General features: G+C 39.1%; 1 protein-coding gene across 1 annotated transcript in view; it reads left to right on the forward strand.

Moving 5' to 3' along the window:
* The window catches only part of cacna1da (calcium channel, voltage-dependent, L type, alpha 1D subunit, a), a 138,251-nt gene that overhangs the window by 39,413 nt on the left and 73,638 nt on the right, over nt 1-25,200 (forward strand). Inside the window, exons 4-10 of the mRNA XM_052101064.1 lie at nt 1,972-2,138; nt 2,560-2,712; nt 3,993-4,186; nt 7,427-7,530; nt 12,567-12,733; nt 20,427-20,501; nt 24,783-24,870. Of these exons, the coding sequence (XP_051957024.1) occupies nt 1,972-2,138; nt 2,560-2,712; nt 3,993-4,186; nt 7,427-7,530; nt 12,567-12,733; nt 20,427-20,501; nt 24,783-24,870 (948 nt within the window). The remainder of the gene's footprint in view (nt 1-1,971; nt 2,139-2,559; nt 2,713-3,992; nt 4,187-7,426; nt 7,531-12,566; nt 12,734-20,426; nt 20,502-24,782; nt 24,871-25,200) is intronic.

Raw genomic sequence — 25,200 nt, forward strand, 5'->3', positions numbered from 1 at the left:
GACGTTTCATTTCTGCTATTTCTGGTGAGAGATTAGCGACAGTCTTCGACAGCATATGCTCAGAATTGTCGGTTTGCAGAACAGATTTCTTCTTTGCCTTCGGAGCACCAGCCACTGCCGACGCTTCTGAGAGCGCCGTGGGGCTGAATCATGCTGTGCAAGACTAACGGGCGAGCGAGGATCTAACTCGGCGAGGCGAAGCTGTCTTTCTGACATAGGCAGCATACTACAGTGCAAACACGGATCTGTCAAAGCTTTTCTTAAATGCTGGATTCCTAAACACTATGGGCAGCGATCATGTCCGTCATCAGGGAGAAGTGTGTTTATAGCTTACAACTCGGCGGGAAGCCGGTGACAATGGAGCTGTGAGCCATGAGTCAGCCTATTATTGCACGCCCTCGGTTAGGACCGCAGGGAATCAGACAGCAAAGATAATCAGTAAAAACTTGGACTATCAATGATATCTTCGGATAGAACTGAAAACAGTAAGTTGTGAATGACAAGCAAGCCAGAGAAACAAGAGAACAATATAACTGGCTGTCGGATAGCACCGTTTGACCCGCAATAAGTTATCACTGGAAATAACCATGTGATGGCAGATGAATCAAAAAACAATATAGGTTACGGGGCAACTGTTACCTTAGCGTGGTCAGATACCAGCCACTGGATAGTACCGTGAAGCGCACTAACAATCAGAAAATGAAATAATATACACTCACGAAAGATGAAGTTCTGTCCAGGTAAATAGTGAAGAGCGCGCTGTCACAACTTGAGAGGGTGAGTCCTCGCTACTCAGGTAAGCTGCACTGGACAGCGTGGAGAAACAACCTATCATAGAGCGAGAAAGTGAAAGAGACTGAGTACAGAGCTACTGTGGATTATATTCTCTGTTCGGTCTACGTCACGTTGTGACTTTGTTGTTATATTTTCTCCACCTATCTAGCTGGCGCTGCGATTATCCATTACTGTTTAACACTGCCTCTGGCAGTCAGTAGGAATGAAACTATTTTATATGCTGAAGATTGACTGCACACATGACTGTTTTCAAAGAATGTAAAAAAGAATGCGTCATTGTACATCACTTTAGGTTTCTTGTAGAATACCTTTTAGAGGGTTGTATTCAGTTTTAAATCTGTGGTTATTAGTAAGGCAAGCATCACTAAAACTGTTGCTTATTTTAATGGTTAGGAATTTGAACAAACTCCTAAGCCTAAAGACCTTTGCACACCAAACGCAAATTGTCGCCTTGATTTCTCACCATTTAACATTTTGAGGAGCTGCTGAAGTTACCAAAACCAGCTTAACTGGTGGCACTAAAGCACAGAAAGCTGTTTTGACCACCAACATTAAACATTGAAGTAACTCGAGGAAGAAATCCTAAACCAGTTAGGAGGATATGTTTCATTTGTATCAAATGACTTAAAAACTGAAACAAACAAATAAATGAAATTATCATATGGGTTCTCTTAACATGTAAATGATTTTGCTGCATAACTGCCTTGCATCCCCTTTACAAAAACTCTCTGATCTTTTAAGGGTTAGAGTTCTCTTACATCTCTAATGCAATATATACTGCGGCATCTTTGCCTTTGTATCACATTTAATAAATAATAAATGTGATATTTTAAACAAATGTAGATGTATATACATTATTTGTTGCAGTAACACGTTTTAAACATTAATATAATTTTTTTACTCTTGATTCTTTCTAATCACCCTTCAGACTGTGTATACTGTACATGATAATACTGCCAGTCAACTTGTCCAGCAAGTGCTCAATGAGCAAATCAACAACAAACTCACCATTGCTGCTGCAGCTTGTAAAGAAATTAGTTCTTTTAACCACCCACAGTACCCTAGTATCATGACAGCGACTTGACTGCATTGGCAAGCACCAGTCACCAGTCATTTTAGTTTTTTATTTTGGTCAGTACCTATTATTGTTCTTACCATTCATTCATTTTTTTCCAGGTTGTTTAGTGTTGTCTTGGAAGTTTTGACCAAAGATGCAGAGAAGGATGTTGCTAAAGCACTCCCGCCCGTGCATGGCCATGGAGGAAAATCAGGAGGTTTTGATGTCAAAGCCCTTAGAGCCTTTCGTGTGCTGCGACCGCTTCGCCTGGTCTCTGGAGTGCCCAGTGAGTAAAACCCACCATTAAACTTCATAATTGAATGTTATTAATGTTACAGTTAGTAGCTCCTATTTAAAATCCGAGTTGTCAGGATCTCTTAATGTAAGACGCACAAGAGCACAACAGCAGTTCCCACTTATTTTTTCTATAAAGAATTTATTTTTAACAATAATATATTCAATAGAATTTGCTTGATAGGAAGTTGGGTGGATATTTGGCTTTATTGGAGGGTTCTCGGTGAGGGGCAGTGGAGGGGGATTTTTAATTGTTAGTTTGTGTATGTGGATTCTTGTTTTTAGGAAGAACATGGGTGTTTGATGTTAGAAATAGATGCAAAACTTTGGGACTTTAATGTACCCAAGTGACACTCAAAACACTGTTGACAAGTGTAAATTTTTGCTTACATACAGTACTTGTGCATTTGCAGGTTTACAGGTGGTGCTGAACTCCATCATTAAAGCCATGGTTCCTCTCCTTCACATAGCTCTGCTGGTTCTTTTCGTCATTATCATCTATGCCATCATTGGACTTGAGCTTTTCATCGGAAAAATGCATGCTACCTGTTACTTTCAAGGGACAGGTATGTGACATTTTTGCTTGACGATTGAATAAACAACTGATATTGTTAAATATTTAATATACACCGATGCTTTTTAATCTACTGGTGCTTTTCTCCAGTTCTGTTCAGCCCCAACTTGACAGAGTATCATCAGTCACACTCTTAAGTTAGCATAAGGATTCCTAATGTGATCGAAAACCTTGAAAAATATGACTAAGTTCAGGCATAAAACTCTGAATAGCACAAGCTAACAAGTTTTTGGAACTTGTTATCTGTTAGACAATCAACACGCTCATGTGATTTGTCAGACCATTTGGCTTACATGGTGTAAGGTGATAGGTCCTTTGATGTGTAATCAGGTAGTCAATCAACTTGCATACTCTCTCATGCCTAACATTTAAAAGTCTGGAAGTAAGTAAGGTTCACTGCAGCGCACTGCGAGAATTTTCTCTGAAAATACTTTTTGCTCAGGTGGTTGCTGGGGCTTTTTCTTCTACCAGCTTGCACGGTAAGGTTTGTTTTTGGCCATGACACATAGAAGTGCGTTTTTATCAAGGTAAGCCATAGCCAAATCAGGTACTGGCACAGATCGGCATCTTAGGTCATGCGTTTAAATAAATCCACACATAGATATGCTAAGTAACTTGTTAAATAAGCTCTGGGCTTTCCAGTTCCAGGGTACACATTATGAGTCAGGTCACTAGCCATTTAAGCCATTTGGCCAAGCAGGCCCAGGCACACATAAGACATTTAGTTCATTAAAGTTATGCCATTCGGCCAAGCAGTCCAAGGCACACCTAGCTAGCATACAATCCAAAGATGCACATGGAGCATTGGAGCGGCAGCAGTACACCAATCTTGGCTGTAGATCTGCATGTTTGGAGGGTTGTGTTTTTTGTTATACCTTTGTACAACTTCCCTGTTTTGTTGGGGGGTTGTATTTATGTCTGATTGTGCATCAGCTTGTCAAACATGCTTGATACAGCTTGTCTTGTGTCATTCTAATTGTGCAGCAGCATGTCCACATGCTTAACTCAGTATGTCTGTGTATGTTCTAGCAGTAGGAAGTCTCCATACTTGCTCTGCAGCAGCAGCATTGCAGATCTAGTCTGCCAAGACCAATGTCCTATCAACATGTCATACCCACATTAACATGCTAAATCTTTCAGGGAGTTGTCATGACTGAACTATAAAATATCTATAATAACTATACTTTTTTCAATTTATGCTCAGCTCTGCAAGATTTCAAGAGTATATAGTTTTAGTTTATTCATATTGTATCTCCGCTCCTTTCTCTGCAGAGATAACAGAGGATGAACCTGCTCCATGTGCTGTTAATGGTCATGGCCGTACATGCACCATTAACAGCACAGAATGCAAGGAGGGCTGGCACGGACCCAATGGAGGAATCACAAACTTCGACAACTTTATGTTTGCCATGCTAACTGTGTTTCAGTGCATAACCATGGAGGGCTGGACAGATGTACTTTACTGGGTGAGTATTAGCATGCTAATTATCATGCTACACACTTTGGTTTACAGCTAGCTTTTAGCTCAGTTTAGTCTCACAATGTTAACGTCACTCTAGCAACGGACATCCAAGGACCACCTTTCTGTGGCCACATTTTAGAAGATCACGAAAAGTGTGTTGTTATTATGTTACTATGCATTTGAAGGACTACGTATGTTATAATGCAGACTATGGAAGTAGTTAGAACAGCAATATGGTATTTTTATACTCGGCACAGTGAAGTATAACACACTTGACTACATAATGCAACATGCACATTAGCATTTATCAAGCTAACATTAATGGTGAAAGAGTACTTCAACTATTTACTTAAAAGTATTGCTACTGAATAAATAATTCAATTGACTACAAGTTGAAGTCCTGAGAAAAAATATGACTATAATTATAGTAAATAAGTAGTTTGCTGAAAATCTAATCAAGTAATTTGTTTACAAATATACAGTTTACATATACGGTGCATTCAGAAAGTATTCAGACCCCCTCATTTTTTCACATTTTGTTATGTTGCAGCCTTATGCTAAAATGCTTTAAATGATATATACTTTTTCACATCAATCTACACTCCATTTTCATTTATTAAAAAGAAAAAAACTTAAACATCACATTGACATATGTATTTAGACCCTTTGCTATGCCACTTAAATTTTAGCTCAGGTGCATCCCATTTCTCTGGATCATCTTTGAGATGTTTCTACTTTAATTGGAGTCCACCTGTGGCATATTCAGTTGATTGGACATGATTTGAAAAGACACACACCTGTCTATATAAGGTCCCACAGCTGATAATGCATATCAGAGCAAAGACCAAGCCTTGAGGTCAAATCCCTTCAGAGCTCAGAGACAGGATTGTGTCGAAGCACAGATCTTGGTAAGACAAAAACGTTTGGCTGCATTGAAGGTTCCCAATAGCACAATGCTCAATTACAACCGTCATGTCTGGAGGAAACCAGGCACTCCTCATCACCTGCCCATACAACACCACCATCTCAACGGTGAAGCATGGTGGTGGTAGCATCATGCTGTGGGGGTGTTTTTCAGTGGCAGGAACTGGGGGACTGTTCAGGGTTGAAGAAAGCTGAACGCAGCAAAATATAGAGATATCCTTAATGAAAACCTGGTCCAGAGTGCTCAGGACCTCAGACTGGGCCGAATGTTCACATTTCAACAGGACAATGACCCTAAGCACACAGCCAAGATAGCACAAGTGTGGCTTAGGGACACCTCTGTGAATGTCCTTGAGTGGCCCAGCCAGAGCCCAGACTTGAACCCAATTGAACATCTCTGGAGAGATCTGAAAATGGCTGTCCACTGATGGTCCCCATCCAACGTGACAGAACTTGAGAGGATCTGCAGAGAAGAATGGCAGAAAACCCCCAAATCCAGGTGTGCAAAGCGTGTCGCATCATACCCAAAAAGACTTGAGGCTGTTATCGCTGCCAAAGGTGCTTCAACTTCAAAGTACTGGATTAAGGGTCTGAATAATCAAAAATCTTTTTTTTGCTTTATCATTATGGGGTATGGAGTGTACATTGATATAAAAAAAAAATAATAATAATTTAAAGCATTTTAGCAGAAGTGTGCAACATAACAAAATGTGATTCTTTTTTTTTTTTACCTTTCACTGTAGTACACTACTGTTCAAAAGTTAGAAATTGATGCTTCTGTTCACCAAGGATGCATTAAATTGATCATAAATACTGGCAGAAGCATTAGTAATTTTGACAATTATTATTATTACTGTTTGAAAGACGTTTCTATGATTTTTATTTATTTTAAAATTGAATTTGAACCATTATGGCAAAGCCCCATTTTCAGCTGTTTAGATAATTCTAAAGTGGTAATTTGGTACTTAATATTTTCTCTTATTATTAGAACAGTTGAAAGTTGCTAGGTTGTTGTGCACACTTGCAAATCCAATTTTGGTGTTAGAAATGGCCAAAAAGAAACATAATTCTCCTGAATTTCATCAATCTATTTTGTGAGAGATGATGGCTATTCCTTGCACAACTTTTTTTGAAAGAAAAAATCAAACTGGATCTAACCAGGACAGAACAATAAATAAATATGTTAACGTAATGTAACCATGAAAAAGACACCTTAATCATGTAAAAGGACAATGGCAAGCAAAGATAACAAGACTTTACGGAATGATAGCTACCATGTCTTTTTTTTTTTTTCTACTAAATGTTTTGTAGTGTTTTATTTAATGCAGATAACTTAATTAAGAATTACATGTCTAAAGGAATAAACATTTTTTGTATGCAAATTTTGTAGTCAAACAGTAATTTTTGCTTTGGGGAAACTGTGCGTTGCTCAAACTTGCAGCCCACACACTGAAGCAGGAATTCAAGTGTCTGTGACTGACCAGTGTGCTCTACTGAGATCCACCCACCTCTAGCATCATCCTCTGGAATACATTTCCTCCAGTTCACAATAGCACACATTTGCAGCAACATATGCTTCAGTTAGATTATCTTGAAAGCCTAGAAGAAGTTGACTTCAGAGACTTTTTTTCCAGTGGTAAAGACCAGGCGTTGGTGTATAGACCAAAAAAACATTGATAGAGTGAAGTTTTCTTGTGAGACTCTTTGAGTTTAAACAAAATGAAAAAAATTTGACTAACATTTTGCTAGATCTTCTGCAATGACCTGAATGAATAAACTATTTTATTGACATTTAATTTTTCATAACCAGTGTGTGAATCTGTTTGCTTATTTGAAGCTATTTATTCAATAGTCTAATCTAAGTAAGAAATTTAAATAATCATCTGTACTTTGTTTTGACATAATGCATTAAAGATACACATAGAATGTAAGTGTCTTTCATAGTCTTACCAGCTCAAAAGCTTGGGTTTTAGCAGAATATCTTCTGTAGATCTATTTTTTTTTTTTTACTTTTTCGCCCTTAGTTTTCCGTTTCATACTTTTTTATTGTTTCTCTCTCTCTCTCTCTCTCTCTCTCTCTCTCTCTCTCTCTCTCTCCCTCTCTCTCTCGTCCTTTTTTACTCTTCCTTGTTCTATTCCTCTTTCCCTTCTTTATTTTCCCTTCTACATCTTCCTTGTTCTCTTCCTTTTCCCCATCTTCTTCCTCTTCCCTTTCCTCTTCCTCTTCACCTTCCTCTTCCCCTTCCTTTTCCCCTTCTCCTTTCCCTTACTCCTTACTTTTACTCTTTCCCTTCCACCTTTCCTTTCTTCTTACTCTCAGATGAATGATGCTATGGGGTTGGAGCTGCCGTGGGTGTACTTTGTCAGTTTGGTCATCTTCGGCTCTTTCTTCGTCCTGAACCTGGTTCTGGGTGTGTTGAGCGGGTGAGCAGCTCCTCGTTTCTCCTCACTACTGTCTCTGATCTCTGTTTTCACCCTTTTTTCTCTCTCCCAGGACTAAACTCTATTCCTGGAGTTTACTCTGCTATAGGTAATCTCTCTTTCTTTGGGTTAACCATCCTTTTTGGGCCCCTGTAGGTAAATGATGCCATTGGCTGGGAGACACCATGGATCTACTTTGTTAGTCTGATCATTCTGGGCTCATTTTTTGTGTTGAACCTTGTGCTGGGTGTGCTCAGTGGGTAAGAAAATGAAAAACCCTGTGTGCTGTGGTGATTGCAGTGATTTCTTTTGTTTGCTGGTCATTTCTCTTAAGAGATCTGAGGACAGTTTTTCTGTATATTTGCATAGGGTGAAGAGTGCAGTTTTGACCACTGATTGCGGATCAGTGTTCAAGCATGCCTACAGTCATGGCCAAAGAAAACTCACATTTATTAACTTGTTCTGTCTTCATCTCACCTTCCATCTTCTGCTGACAATAACAGCCTAGACCAGCTAAGATGTTTCAGCTGGCATGATCAGATCATGCCCCTCATAAGACCCTTGGGCATTCACCTTGTTGTCGAGGGGCCCAAGACCTACGCTGGTGGTCAAAAGTTTGGAATATTGAAAAGAATTTTCAGAACTTCTTAAACTACTTCAAAGTGTTCTCATCAAATAAATCCTCCATGTGCAGCAATGGCAGCTTTGCAGATCCTTGGCATTCTAGCTGTCAGTTTTTCCAGATACTCTGGTGACATTTGACCCCACGCTTCCTGTAGCACTTGCCATATATGTGGCTGTCTTGTTGGGAACTTCTCACGCACCTTACAGTCTAGCTGATCCCACAAATGCTCAATGGGGTTAAGATCCATAACACTCTTTTCCAATTATCTGTTGCCCGCTCTAACCTTTTCTTTTTATTTTTCTGTTTCAAAAGTGGCTTTTTCTTTGTAATTCTTCTCATAAGGACTGCAGCCCTGAGTCTTCTCTTTACTGTTGTACATGAAACTGGTGTTGAGTGGGTAGAATTCAATGAAGCTGTCAGCTGAGGACATGGGAGGTGTCTATTTCTCAAACTAGAGTCTCTTATGTACTTATCCTCTTGTTTAGTTGTACATCTGTCCTTCCACATCTCTTTCTGTCCTTGTTAGAACCAGTTGTCCTTTGTCTTTGAAGACTGTAGTGTCACCTTTGCATGAAATCTTCTGTTATTTTTGGCAATTTCAAGCATTGTATAGCCTTCATTCCTCAAAACAATAATTATCTGATGGGTTTCTAGAGAAAGTTGTTTCTTTTATGCCATTTTTTACCTGATATTGACCGTAAGCCAGTCTATTGCATACTGTGGCAACTCAAAGACAAACACAAACACAATGTTAAGCTTAATTTAACAAACCAAATAGCTTTCAACTGTGTTTGATATAATGGCAAGCGATTTTCTAGTACATAATTAGCAAGTTAGCATGATTACTCAAGGATAAAGTGTTGGAGTGATGGCTGCTGTAAATGGGGCCTGTCTAGATTTGATAGAGTAATGTCCTGACTATACTTTGTGATCAGTTGAATGCCAGTTTGGTGAATTAAAGTACCAATTTCCTTCCAAAACAACAAAATCTGTACATTATTGTCATGCATTCTCTGTTTTTGTCTAGACTTTTATGTTGAAATGCTTTAGTTCCCCGTTCCTGTTTCCTGTTATTTTTGTAGTCCTTTTGTAGTTTCTTTTTATGATTGGTTTTCCCCTGATTGTTTCCCCAGGTGTTCCCCGTTCCCTTGTTTTCCCTTGTGTATTTAAGCCCTTGTTTCCCCTGGTTTCTTTTTCAGTCTTCACATGTATTGTTTGATGCTCTGTGCTTGGGTCCCTGTGTTTTTGTTTCCTTATATTCTGAATTCTTTGTTTAACTTTGATTTATTAAAGCTGTGCTTAGATCCTCATTTCTCGCCTGCAATTATTCCAAACTTTGGCTGCCAGTGTAGGTCTATAATCAAGTGTCAGCTGGTGACAAGCTCAAATTACCTTTATAAATAATCCTATTGTGTCTTATTGACCAGTATAAAGAATGTTTTGGGGTTGTCCATCAATAACCAACTTGTGTCATTAACAGTTCAGCATTGCACAGCTAAAACATCAATCCACCTGTAAACCAACCATATTGGAATTTAGTGTTTTTTAGCAGGGTGGAAAGTCTATTTAGCACAACTGATCAGTTACACTAAACTGTAATACTAAATATATCTCAGGATGGTATGAACGGCCCCTTAGAATTACATGCATGCATTACATTAGAAAAAAATTATATTCAAATCTCTTCAAAGTAAATAAACAACAACAATAATCAACTTCTGCAACTGTTTAGAAAGTCACTCATTCCACCATTAAATAGCCAAAAAGGTTGTTCTAATAAGCAACAGTTTTAAATTTGGTGTAAAATTGGCATCATTAGAGTTTGGATGTACAATCATTTGTCCATGACTGTATACTGTACAGAGAGGTTTCTACAGATTTCAGGTGTCTGGAGTGTTTTTACGACCTCAGAGTGACGTGTGTTGTGAGATGATTCTCATGTCTGCTGGGTGACTTGTTCTTTGCTGCTGACATTATTAAATAAATGGCACCAAGGACATACGAGAGAGGGGATACCATAAGACTGAGAGAGGAAGTCATTTAGACTGATGAAAGTCAAAGAGAGGAAATGAAATGGTTTGTAAGGAGGGGCGTATTCGAGGAAAGGACGTTGACAAGGGCACAGCAGGTAACCGATGCTAATTCAGCAGAAATATTTGCTTGTTTGTGAAAATCTTTGTCATTAGTTCATTTTTAGTACATCAGCTTTGAAAAAGGTTGATAAGACTGCAAATCATGCCCTTAAATGGGTCATACCATCATGAATCTAATTGTCATTGATCTTTTGAGATAAAAGAGTCCTCAACAACTCAAATCACATGAACAATGTTAAAATGTTCTGATATTCAGTGTTAGTTCATCATAGGTCTAGCTTGTTTTTGCTTCTGGAAATTGAGGTAAACATTAACAGAATCGTAAACTTTGAGACTCGGGTGACATCGCTGAATACAAAGTTTAGTAAAGACAGTAAGAGATAGCAAGACCTTGAGGGATGGACGGGAGGAGAAGAGGAAGAAGACTAGTCGGGAGAAGGAAGGGCAGACAGGTGACAGGTTGAAACAGACACTCCTCTCGAAACCGTTGTTTGGTTTTCACATCAGAAAGACAACCCATGTCTCTCATATTCTCCTCTCATCCTTCCTAGAGGGCCATTAGCAGATTTTCTGACCTCCTCCAAAGGGTGAAATTAATCTCTTTCCTGTGTTCATAAGTCCTACAAACTCTTTCTTCAAGTGGTTATTAATATTCTGCCACACGAGATGCAGACGCTGTGCCCTACAGTGCAAGATATACAATTTGCAGCTTAAGCAATCTTCTGAAATTAGGTTTGGATTACATTTTTGTGCATGTGCGGTTTTATTAAAATAAACTCTGCTCACTTTGTGTGACCTTTTGAGTGTTTTTGCAAGTAAATTGTTGCCATTGATCTGTGGTCAAGCATGCACCCTGCTGGTAGGACTTTGAAATGATTGTGCCTTTATTATTCTTTTTTAGCTCTATGTGAAAATAGAGAACATGTACATTAGTGGTGGGTTTTGTTTTTTATTTTACAGCATTAAAATGGAATCACTTTCAAAGAAGGTTTAAAATCTAAGTTGAACTTACAAATTAGTTTTGAATCTGTGCAACAAAATTACCATACATTTTGTCATTTAAATTGTAATTTATTTAAGCAGCTAAAACCAGTCTAAGTGGGTTGGCTAGTCTTATCTCATTTTTCAGCCTGAGCTTAGCTGGTCTGGCTGGTTTTAGAGGGGTTTTGAACACTTTAATTTAGCTGGTCAGGCTGGTCTTAGTTGGTCTTCCAACCTGAACATAGCTGGTCTTAGCTGTTCAGGCTGGTTTTTGAGGAGTTTTGAACACTTTTTATCTGGTCAGACTGATCTTAGTTGGTCAGGCTGGTCTTAGGCAGATTTTTGGATGCTTCTTTAGCTGGTCAGGCTGGTCTTAGTTGGTCTTCCAACCTGAACATAGCTGGTCTTAGCTGTTCAGGCTGGTTTTTGAGGAGTTTTGAACACTTTTTATCTGGTCAGACTGATCTTAGTTGGTCAGGCTGGTCTTAGGCAGATTTTTGGATGCTTCTTTAGCTGGTCAGGCTCGTCTTAGCTGGTCTCCCAACCTGGACATAGCTGGTCTTAGCTGGTCAGGCTGGTTTTAGAGAGGCTTTGAACTTTTTATCTGGTCAGCCTAATCTTAGTTGGTCAGGCTGGTCTTAGGCAGATTTTTGGACACTTTTTGTAGCTGGTCAGGCTCATCTTAGCTGGTCTCCCAACCTGTGCATAGCTGGTCTTAGCTGGTCATGCTGGTTTTAGAGGGGTTTTGAACACTTTATCTGGTCAGACTGGTCTTAGGCAGATTTTTGGACACTTTTTGTAGCTGATCAGGCTGGTCTTAATCTGTTTCCCAACCTGGATATAGCTGGTCTTAGCTGCTCAGGCTGGTTTTAGAGGGGTTTTGAACACTTTTTTATCTGGTCAGACTGGTCTAAGTTGTGCAGGCTGGTCTAAGGCAGATTTTAGACACTTTTTTTTTTAGCTGCTCAGGCTGGTCTTAGCTGGTCTCCCAACCTGGACATAGTTGGTCTGGCTGGTACGCTGCTTTTTTAACATGGCAAGCATAGCCTTGTTTTAAAAACAACAACAAATAAACGACATCAATCCCTTTTGTCAGTGTATACTGAAGATTCACTATTGTGTTAAATAAGAATCATAATACTGTATAGCATTTATTTGTTACCCCACCTCTAATGATATATATTGAATTTTTTGTCATAATATTTGTAATAAGATTGCTGTATTTGCAGTTGGTTGAAAGAAATATGATTTGCCAGCCAGCCAGAGTGCTAATTTAATACAGAATAGATGTAAATATCATCATTATTAGTATACTGAAGTAAAACTGTTTCTGAACCCAGAGAGTTCTCTAAAGAACGAGAGAAGGCGAAGGCTCGTGGAGACTTTCAGAAACTACGTGAGAAACAACAGCTGGAAGAAGATCTGAAAGGTTATTTGGACTGGATCACACAGGCAGAAGACATCGACCCGGAGAACGAGGAGGAAGAGGAGGATGCCAAACGCAACCGTGAGTACCTGAATACACTCACAGCGCTGTGGGGATTATTGTAATGATTGAATGTTAATGAAAATGTAAAAGGAGCTAGCTATATGAAAGAGCATAATTTTAGTATTGAGCTGTTCAGCCGTGATGTCACTTCGCCATGGGTTCCCTCTGGTTTTTCCTATAGGTTTTCATAATGGGTTTTTTGAATTTATGAGTTAAATAAGGTCTGTGGTAAACATTACTTTATGATATGTGGAAGTTTTGCTCTACAACATAAATTACACACTTGGACATCCGCCATGTGTTTTAAAAAAAAAAGTACAATACAGCTTCAAAAGTCACCTTTCACATATGAAAGTGTGTCATTTATGTTATAGAACAAAACTTCCATGTATCGTAAAGTAATGTTTACCACAGACCTTATTTTACTCATAAATTCAAAAAACCCTATTACAAAAACCCTTTGGAAAATTGGTGAACCCATGGTGAAGTCTCTTCTGGGTTTTTGGACTGCAAGCTGAACAGCTCCATTAACAGCTTTATAAGTAAAAATATGACATTTATGTAACGTGAAACTGACATGTTCATTTCACCTTGTCTAGTGAATGTCATTTAAAGCTGAAGTTTGTCATTTTTATTAAAATTATTTCTTGGATCCTTGCTCAATATGCAAAGTGAACTATAAGTATACCATTTGTAGGTTGATTTCACCTAAAAGATTAACTCTATGGTGCTATCAAAACATTCCTGTTTGTTTGAGTATCCCAACCAACAGCACTGGCAAATGGACAAATGAAACACAGGAGTTTTCTAGCTGAAGATAGTGGAACAGAAATTACATACTTCAGCTTTAAGATGACGTTACAGCTACCGAGGCAAATTTAATTGACCTGTCATATCCATCAAACTGTTTTGTGACACAGAGCAGATGTCAGAAAGCCCAAAACACCTTCCTCTGGTGTATTTCTGATTAAACACCTGCGCACTGCAGTCAGCACAGACTGATGCTGCAAGTGCTTGCTTTGCCATTGAAATGCACATTTGTCTATCAAAGTCAATCATTCCCCAGGTCAGGGGGTGCACTACCGTACTGGATAGGCAATTTGCCTGATTCCTTAGCATTGATTGCTGCAAAAAAACAAAAACTTTATGTTCCTTATTGGACTGCTTCCATTCTGTTTGGAACACTTCTTTTCAGATAATTTTTTTTTATTGAACTCAACCCCCTCTATTAAAACTCCCCTCCAAATCCCGAACCCCACCCACAAGAACACCCCAGTGGTTTTGTGTGTCTACATGATTATAGACACACAAAAACAAATATAAAAAAATTTAATTGAATAATTAAATAAATAAAATACAATAATCCCACACATAATCTATCGATCTACACCTCTCTCTCCACTGTCCCTCCCCGAGAGCCCTCCAAAAATGCCAGATATTTGCCCCACTTTCCCACAAACAATTCAACATTTTATTCTAGATACCCCTTCTTCAAAAGCTGCCACCCTCCCCATCTCCGCACACATCTCTGGAAATGATGGAGCTCCGTCCGATTTCCAACCCCTTAAAATAACTTGTCTGCCAATCATAACACTTGTCAGAACCCACATTTTTATAAATTTGTCCCCCAAATGTATGACCGACCCATCTCCCATAATACAAAGTTTGGGGCAAAATAAAACTTGAGTGCCCAAAATGTCACACAAATAACTCTGAACCCTCAACCAAAAATCTTGAATATTAACACACCACCAAAAGACATGAGTTGTGTCTCCAACGTCTGATTGGAAACACCAGCAGTTGGGTGTGTCTTTAAGACCAACCCTATACAATCTAGAGGGGGTCCAATACATTTCTTTGTAAAATCTTAAATTGCATAAGGTGAACCCTTGCATCTCTAGATGCAGACTTAACATTTTTTAGAATCCTAGTCCACACTCCTTCCTCCAATACCAAATTCAAATTATTCTCCTATAATCTCTTGATAGAGTTAAAGCTCCATTCCCCAGACTCTGAATTAGCAGGAGTAATACACTGATGCCTCACAACCTTTTCCAAAAGCAGTAATCACCACTCCCAAAGCATCTTCCACCTTAGGGTGTGCTACTCCCAAAAACCGTACAGAGCATGTGGCGCAGCTGTAAATATCTATAAAACTGAGATCTGGGAATCCCAAAATGATGACCCAAATTCTCAAAAGATCTCAACACTCCACTCTCATAGAGGTCGTCGAATGTAGCAACCCCACTCACAATCCGTTCTGACCAACAGAAAGGAGACTTATTGATACATGATTTGGGGTTCAGACTTCAGCCAAAATTAAATAAATGTCCAAATTAAATACTCTGGCCACTCTTGTCCAAATCATGTGGAAATGTGAAATAATGGGGTGTGACTTAACATATCTGGTTAGTTTGATAGAAAGGCTTTGCAATGGTGAAATAGGGACAAGGACTTCCTGTAGCAGGTAGTTTAATTTTGGAATACAGTTAATTTTAATAACATTAATCTTCCCATCATCGAAAAATGTAAGGAAGCCCACATGTCCACATCACTCAAAAACCTTTTAATTAAAGGGTCAAAATTAACTCTAACTAATTCAGACAAATTTGCTGGGAATAAAATACCCAAATACTTAATGCCCTGTTTGGGCCACTGGAAGGCGCCAGGCTGGAAGGCCGTTACTCGACAGTATGCTGTCAGAGCCAAATAATCAGAGTAAAATAATCTGAAATTAATCCATTTATTTCCAAAATCTTATAAAGATAATCCCATTCTATCATATCAAATGCCTTTTCGGCATCAAGTGAGATGGCAGCGACCGGAGATTGATCATTCGCTACTGACCACATGATATTGATGAAACACCTAATGTTATCAAAAGAACTACTGCCCCGCATAAACCCCACCTGATCTATAAGACATGTCATAACTTTACTTAATCGGTTAGCCAGGATTTTTGACAATATTTTAATGTCTAGCTGGATCAGGGAAATTGGACAGTAACTTTTACACTCACTTGGATCTTTGTCCTTTTTAAGAATCAGACTGATCCAGGCTTGTGTCATGGTTGGAGGAAGCTTTCCATTCTTTAATGATTCAATATAAACTTCTAACAAAAGTGGAGCCAGTTCTGTAGCATAAGATCTAAAAAATTCAGCACCAAACCAGCTGCCCCCAGAGGCTTGCCTGTAGGTAAGGCCTTAAATACCTCGTCAAACTCCTCCAAGGTTATCTCAGAATCAAGATAATTTTTTGCTCAGTCATCAGTTTACGGATTTCTAATGGATCCACAAATTTTCTAATGTCTTCATCAGTAGACGAAAACTTGGAACTATAAAGATCAAGATAGAACTTTTTAAAGGCATTGTTGATATCTTTGGCCGAGGTAAAAATTTTACCAACAGAGGGAATGGTAGAAAAAGACTCTCTCTGCTTTATATATCTAGCCAAAATCTTCCCTGCTTTGTCCCCCAACACAAAGAATTACTGTCTTGCCCTGAATAACCAAAATTCCACTTTCCATGACAAAATAGCATTTTATCTGTATTTCAATTGGGTCAATACTCTGAGCCTATCAGATGAAATTTCAAGCTTCAGCTCTGCCTCTGCACTTTTAATGTTCCTTTCGAACTCCACGAGTTCTCAGGCTATGGATTTTTTGGCAAATGAGTCATACTTTATGATCCGACCCCTAAGAACTGCCTTAAGTGCCTCCCGAGCCATGCCCACATGGGATTCTGAGGACCAGTTGGTCTCCATATAAACATTGATTTCAGTCTTTAACATTTGTTGGAAATGCAAAAGGGATACATTAAAGCCCCAACTATGTGATTTATTTTTCTCTGTAAGTGGCAACATCTCTAAACTCACCAGGGTGTGATAAGAGACTAAGATGTTTCCAACTGAGAAATCAACATCAGATGTAATGAGGGACTTTGGTATAAAAAAAATATATTTTGGAATAAATCTTATGGACTGATGAAATTTTTTTTATAGTCCCTACCAGATGGGTTCAAAGGTCACCAAATATCTGCAAGACCAAGCGTCAATGTTGCTCTAGGGGGCTTATACACTTTTGCTTCACTATGATCAAGGACTGAGTTTATTAAAAGATTAAAGTTTCCTCCCAATATTATATCATGAGGGATGCCAGCAGCTTGCGGCATCCCTTCCAGATCAATAAAAAAGCCCCAATCATCAACGCCGCTGAATTTCTGCTAAAACAATAATGATTATCCTTAATTTGTCTTAATATTTTTGAGAGATTTGAATTGTAGATGTTTACTTATCAATGTAATGACTCCCCTGCCCTTACTTGAGCCAGTGCAAAAGCAGACATGCCCACCCCATATCTTCCCAAATTTTTCAGCTTCCTACGAGGAAAGATGTGTTTCTTGAAGATCACATTTCTTACGCTTAAGAAAATAATTAAGTTTCCTTCTATTTATTGGGTGCCCCAACCCATTCAAATTCCATGTGGAGAAAGATAACCCATTCATAATAACATTTGACATTTTGATATAATAGAAAAAATACATTGTGTGTCAAAAACAAGATTATACAGACCACCTTCCAACATTAGTATGACAATCAAAACCCAAACATCCCCCAGAACCAAAGAAACAAAAAAAAAGAATAACGTGCGCAGTAACCCCACGCACGACAGGGCCAACCGCTGTCATTCACTCTAAACTCAAAAGGTCCATGTGCACCTATGAGAGCCCCCGTGACAACTTTGCCATCAGATGTCCGGCGCTTCTGCACAAATGTTTTTAGGCAAAATTACATAACAGAAAATACTTTGTAAAACAAACCCTAGCTGATTGGCAGAATAAACACAAAGAATGTGTAGATTCATTCACAGAACTGTCTCGAAGGTGTGTTCCTCCAAAAAACAAATTCCAACCGATATGAAGCCGTTCAGTTTCCTTGGACAGACAAACAAGTGTTCAGTTAGCCGGCTGTTTATGAGTGCAGAATATGACATAATCATTCCAATGTCCCGCAAGAATACTCCACAAAACAAACTCCAGCCAACAGGAGGCATAAGAACAAGGAACAAACAGATTCATCCACAACTCTCCCGAAGCAGTGTTATTCCACAAAACAAACTCCAGCTGTAAAATTAGCACAATAAGAAACAAAACAGGCATCCCGGTTCCTCGTATGGTCAAGAGTCAAATTTACTTGGAGGCCGCATGAAAAAATACACCATGATTTACCCAGTCCGTCAACTTTATAAAAGACATCCATTGTGTGGGTATGTAGATATTTTGCAGCCATCCCCAGCCTCCATTTTCAATCTGGCCAGGAATTTCAGTGCAAAAGCTATCCTCCGTGAATGCAAAAGTTTCTTTATGGAGAAGTGTTTTTCCACAAAACAAACTCCAGTCGCTAGGCGGAACCAACACACAAAGAGAAACAAAAATGGTGCCCAGCTTCCTCAGTCTGTCGAGTGTATGTTCAGCCAGTCAATCCACTCACATGAGAAACATGAAATGGCTTACTCACTCCAATGTATTTATGAAGGACGGTGCTTGTTTGGGACACTTAAATACTTTGTGGCCATCCTTTGGTTCTTACACTCCTTGAATCGCTTGCGTTTCTCTTGACGAATTTGTGAATTTTCAATCCGGGAACAAGAAAATATTGTGATTCATCCAAGAATGCTTTCCTTTGATCCTCGCCTCACGCAACACAAGATCTTTATCGGATGATCTAAAAAACTGGCTGGAATTTATCGGGGCCTGTTTCCCTTAACCGATCAGCGAGCAAGGACTCTGTGAGCTCTATCCATTTCCAGTTTATGGCCTGTTATGTCGAGCAGACTAGGAATTTCACCATATCTCTGCCTTCTTTATGCTTAGGAATTCCAACAATCCATACATTATTTCTTCAGCTTCTATTTTCGAGATTTTCCAGTTTTTCCAAAATGCTTTCCACGTCTATTTTGGTCGCGAGGGATTAACAGATAATTCCCTTTCCGATGACTCCAGATAATCGTTTCTCAACATCTGCTACTCTTGTAACCAACTCAGAGAATGTTGTTTCCAACGGCGTAATCGTTCGACGTATTACAGTGAGATCCTCCCAAGTCAGCTACAACCTTCGTCAGCATCACAGACATGTTGGACAGTTGCCGTTGAATCTCACCTGCCTCGCCATCCAAATCAAGTCCCCGGTCTGCAGGCCTGTCAGAGATTTCAACTTGAGCAAGTAAGTGTCTTTTAATGTCTACAGAGCCTGAGGATTTTGACTTCTTTGCCATGTTTACCTCACAGAACAAACATGTAACTAGGTGTATCGAATCTCACTGGATTATAACATGAAAATAATAAAAAAATTTGCAAAGTGCTCAAGAGCTCGTCGCTCACACGTCTGCTCCTCGCATGGCATCACACGACTTTCCCTGGAACACTTCATTGTCTCGATTGTCATGCATCCAAAAATGTCACAATGATGACCGATTCATCTACTATCAACAAAAGTGATACATTAAATAGGCTAATTGTACAGTAAGTGAGCCATTATGGCTGGTATCTGCTGAACGAGAGGAGTTTGCTTGAAAGTGGAGAAACTGAGCAAAATATGGACTAATCCTAATCCCTTTTACATAAGCAGTGCACATGATCGTGAGCCGCCACAGTAGGGCAGATTTCAGCTTTGACTGTCATTGGAACCCGAGCAAGCAGCTCTTTTAAATTACCTTGGAGTGCTGTGAGAGGATGGTCAGGATAGGTTTACTCTATTCCCTATAAAGGGCTGCATGATTTGTTTAAAAAAAAAAATCACAAGTATTTTAACAAATTGTGATTTGAACTAAAATATAAACATTTTATATAATTGCCACTGCTTAGGTATCAAGATTAAAAACAATATAAGTCATAAAATCCACATTTAAAAGGATATTTTTGGCAGTTTAATTTGTCTTTTTTATTTGAATGGGCCTTGTACTAATAATATTGTTTGCTTTGATGTTTTTAGATTTTGGTATAAATGTTCCACATTCAGTAAGGTGTGTTAAACCTATAAACTATTGCAAGCAATAGCCAACCAGACTACAGACCAAAAAGATTCACTGCCATTTACTTTGACGTGTATGCCGAATGCGACATATTGCGATTTACAAGGGGTCAGCTTTCAAGTTCATGTCACATACATATAAACAGATCTCAACATTTGGACCCTTAGTTCAGACATCGTTATTCTATTTAAGTAAACATGTGCTAGACTGACATTGTTGACTATTACGCTGCATCTCGCTGTTTTCAGCTTCTAACACAGTAGTGCCGAATTTTCACAACTGTGTTAAGTTCTCGAGAGAATTACCTTCCGTTCCATTCATTGTGCTGCGTCAATGTTTTTTTTTAATGCAATAACATGTTCAGTTTGAATGGCCCTTTACTGTGTTCCCTTTGCCTCAGTCTAATGCTTTTAATCGATTCATTGCACCACGATATCATAATAACCTGCTCTCATTCACTGTTACTAACAACTATCCATCATCCTTTGCCCCTTTCCAACTAACCAGTTGCCTCAATGTCAATGTAGTTTGTTGTAGTATATTGTTGTTGTTAATTGTGTTGGTGCTGTTCTTGTTCCCGTGCTATAACCTGTGTTGATGTCGCTGCTCGTTCTCGCCCCCGTGACCATGCTGCGGCTGTGCTGTGTATATCATGCATGGGCTTTGGGTGCATGGAAAATGAAGGGGTTACACTGGCCAGCCTAATGGAGAAGAAGAAGAAAGGGTTTGGCTGGTTCAGCCAGTCCTCTGATACTCATGGTAAATCTCCCTCCCAACCCTCTGTCCCTTTTAACTGATAAAGTGTCTATGTGAACTTGTGTGATTACTTGAGGATTCTTTGAATATTACCTGTTAGAATACTTTTTATCCCGGAAAAATAAATTCTATATTTAATTGCCGAATTGTAAAGCCCTACAATGCCTAAAAAACTAAATAAAAAAACTTTTGGCTTCAAAGATAGTTGATTGTTCATCCAAATACATTAACGCCTCTCACCCACAATGGAACAGTGAAAACCGAAACAGGGAGTTTTGAAAATGCACTCCATAACTGCATACTTTGGATAACCATGATTTTAGGAAACTGCAAATGGAGCTCCCTGTTAAGTTGGTCATTTTCGTCATTGAATCTGCTTAGCGAGTGGATTATTTTCTTTTTCTTGTCAATGCTATCCTTTTACACACCTGCATTTGAAACACTATTGTATTGTGTTTAATATATGTGTGTTCATTAAGTGAAAAGCATGTAAAATTGTATTTTTATAGATGATGTCTAATTTATTCCAGCCTGTGAACGATATACCACTCTGTTTGATGGCGCTGTTTGTCTGTCTGGGCCAAGCTCAGGCGGAAGTGGTGCAAGGTGAGACTGATTGGGTTCACTGTGAATACATCGAACTCAAGACGCTTAGCTCTCGTCTCGATTTCAAGCTTTTTTTCACGTTTGAAAGAGAGTTAAGATGAAAACAGAAAACAAAACTATATATCAATCGCTGCATCTGAAGGCGAGACCTGGTCTCACTTATTCAACGAGTTTGCTGGTATTTCCCCCTGGCAGTCTTGCAGGCCTATCAAGTCTTTTAAAGAGCTTCATTGTGCCACTGACCTGCCGCTTTAAGCACACCAGGTTACCCATAAATCTGCCGATGGCTTGGGCAGTGATTTTGGTAGCCCGGAGTTCATAGAGAGTTTGTCATGTTTAGCTCAGCCTGCAGAGATATGTGATAAGGACAAGACCATCCTGCTCAACACCTCATTGTTGCAAAAGGGTCTCTTTGGTGACGCCATGAGTGACTTCACTGAGCGGTTCCAGATGGTTAAAAAGCAGTCGCAAGCACATCTTATTTGTCTTGCTCGCACTCTTTCACAGTGCAGTTTCCTGCAAAGATAAGTGCACTCATTGCTTCAGCTCACCAGATATTAGCTCCCATTAGGCCCAAGTGGCCACGGCCTATGCACAAAATAGTTTTTTCCAGCCCTCATCCTAGGGGAAAACCTTGTTCTAGGTGAGCCAAGCGTTCCTAATTTTCAGAGACCCACAGCTTGCTCTGCTCCAAACAAGGCCCACAAACACTCCATGTCCCTGCTGTCCCTGCTCTCCCTGCCATTGAATGTCAGGATCAAGAAGATGTTCACAACAATGTTTCTGTTTTTGTTGCTTTTGGCTGAATGCCCATTGATTGCAATGTTTCAATAAAGCGTTCGGTCCTCGAGGCATAGACATTCTCACAAAAATTACCAAAAATCAAGCTTTAACTGACTCTTGTGCAAAGCGAACACCCCTCGAAGGTGGGTGCCGTTTAGCCACTGGTGGCTACACATGATTCCCCTGTGTCCTCTGGCCTACTATGCGGATGCATAGCATGGTCTCTTTAGGGTCTCCAGCTGGGTACTGAGGTACGGTGTCTGAGTGGGATATGCAATATGCAATGTCTCCTTGTCAAAGACACATTTGAGGACATCTGTCTGGATACAGGCTTCCCCTAGCACCTTTTCCAGGTTTTATAACTTATTTATTTATTAACTTTATTTTTTTCCCCTTTTCTTCCCAATTTGGAATGCCCAACTCCCAATGCGTTCTAAGTCCTCATGGTGGCGTAATGACTCGCTTAAATCTAGGTGGCAGAGGATGAATCTCAGTTGCCTCTGCATCTGAGACCGTCAAGCCACGCATCTTATCACGTAGTGTGTGCAGGCTTCACGCTATTCTCCGAGCACAACTCACCTTGCGCCCCACCGAGAGCGAGAACCACACATTAAAGGGACCACGAGGAGGCCAATTTGGTTGCTTAGGAAACCTGGCTGGAGTCACTCCGCATGCCCTGGATTCGATCTCGCGACTCCAGGGGTAGTAGTCAGCATCAATACTCTACCCAGGCCCCATCTCTACGTCAATGCCTTTTGAACTACCCTACTGGGTAGTAGGCATTGCTTCATGCATTTGAATCAGTAGCACGCACCGTCGAAGTGACCAACTTGGAAGGGAACGTTATGGTTATGACTGTAACATTTAGTTCTCTGAAAGGAGTGAACAAGATTGCTGCGTAAGCTTACCACACCGCTGATTTCTCGCTGTTAAGGAACCGAGAGTTGTGTTCCCCCTTCAGTCAAAAATCCTGATGAAATGGCATTGTGGTCCAGTTTATATGCCCATGATGATGCGCACATCAGAGTGTCAAGCGTCATCTGCCAATAGATTGCCGTGAATTTATAGGGCTTCAGAGATTGTAACCATTACATTTTCACCACACTAATAGGTTTTTTTGAAAATGCTTTAATGTTCCTACATTTACACCTTTCATAACTCATGATGAAATGTGTAGTTGCTGCATTTTGTGTTTTAAAGGCAGTGAAGACCAATAAACTATATTATTTGGTGGAAGAATTGTATATTGCAACGCATATAATTATGTATTGAACATTGGAGGTTTTTATCATATTGCTGTTGCTATTTTTTTCATAATAGAAGCCACAAGATATTGAGAGTTACCGTGATTTTTCCGCTGTTTACCTTGGGTTTTAGTCGCTCAACTTTGCGTTGTTCCTTGCAACACCCACTTAGACATGATGAAAGATTTTGTCGAATGCAATTTTCTTTCCTGTATTTCCTCTTGAAACATGACATTTCAAAGGGCTTGTTTGTTTTTAATAGCCAATCGCTTTTAGTTTACTTGCTATTAATTGTTAGTTACAGTTGGTTTTAGGGTTAAGAGACATGTGTATGATATTAATGTGAATGCTGTGGTGTGTGTCAATGCAATATCAATAGCTTTTCACGCTACTTGTGCTACCAAGTATAATTTTCCTTATCTTTGACCAAAAATACATGCTATGTCTTTGTACCCCTCATTTTAACCTTACTGTTATCAATTTCTATCCTGCACTAATTTACCCCTCTCATTTTCATTCTCTCAAAGTCAGCTTGAGTCAGAAGTGCAGTGTATCGCCGACTTTAAAATCCCACTTTAAAACAGGGACCGAGTTTATACTGTAGAAATTAGGTTAAACCCAGATCACCAGGCCTGTGGTCAGCAGTTTAAAGAGCAGTCACAAAGTCCAATCACACTCACGTATTACTGTCTTCTGATGTGTCAGAATTTATCCATACATCCCCAGGGAATATGAGGTCTGAGGAGAGCAGTAATTTTCTAATTCTCCCCTCAAGCAGTCTTTTGTTTTATAATTAGTAAACTTTTACCCAGTGCTATAATCAAATTAATGGCCTTTTAGTTTGATCTATGTGAACTGAACTGATTAGAGCTGAAATATCATATTAAAAATCGAGTTTTTCCGATTGCAAGATTACAAAGCTTAGAAATCATGTTCATAATAACTTGATTTTTATTCATTGGTTACACATGCATACAAACACACATATGGGGAGTTGAGAAGAAATGCTTTTGGAAAGTTGACATGTCCTGCAGTGTGACATCCTATACTCCATTTAAAACAATTTTAAACAACATTTAGCTAATTCTTTTATAATTATGATGCATGCCATTTTTAGGAAAATATTAATTGAGAGACTATATAGCGTATTTACACTTAATTTGTCAAAATATATTTGTCATACAGCAGGATCATTTAAAATAAACTAGTGCGAGCAAAAATGTGATTAAATTTTTTTTTTAATAAAATACAAATAAAAGAAACGTTGGCCAGGTACAGCATCTAAAATATTCCTATTCATATGCAAGCATATACCACATATTTCAAGCTAAAATCCTGATGTTGATATAAAATAAATGGACATCATCTTATGCATCATCTACCGTGGTTTCTGCAAGCCCTCTTTTATTTTGACTTTTGGATTGGATTTCAATATAGATGTCTCAAAAATCACATTATCTGCTTGCTGGATGTTTGTTTTTCTGAAAGATTGATGATTAATTAGTGCACACACATTTTTGTCCACAAAATGATTAGCTTGGCAGTGTCTGTGTGAACATGCTGTGTGTTAATGGATTTTCTATGCATTGAGTAAACTTTCAGTGTGCATTTGAATGTGTGTGTGATGAACCTTGTGTTTGTGACACAATAGCAAGTATGCCAGCGAGCGAGACGGAGTCAATGAATACAGAAAATGAAAAAGGAGAGGACGAGAAGGGGACATGTTGCGGTCCAACATGGTGAGAAGCCGCACATATATACATAAATGCATCCAGTTGGCTTATATATTTATGTAAAGTTGATGTGTTTAATTTTTTCAATGTTATATTTTCTACTATACCAGCTTAATGTGCAGACACAACTATAAATAAGCGTTTCCCAGGCATAAATCCATGAAAAGTGTAAACACTGTGGCTCTATGTTGCTATCAAAACATTGTTCTGTTTGTTGGAGCAGCCCAGCATAGCAAAATAAGCTCACCCAATGGTGTGAGTTTTAGGTGGGACTATCTATTTTCTGGCAGATGAGGGGAGTTTTCATGAAACCTGTTTAAAAATATTATTCTTGAA

This window comes from Xyrauchen texanus, chromosome 32 (genome assembly GCF_025860055.1).
Source record: "Xyrauchen texanus isolate HMW12.3.18 chromosome 32, RBS_HiC_50CHRs, whole genome shotgun sequence".
Lineage (NCBI taxonomy): Eukaryota > Metazoa > Chordata > Actinopteri > Cypriniformes > Catostomidae > Xyrauchen > Xyrauchen texanus.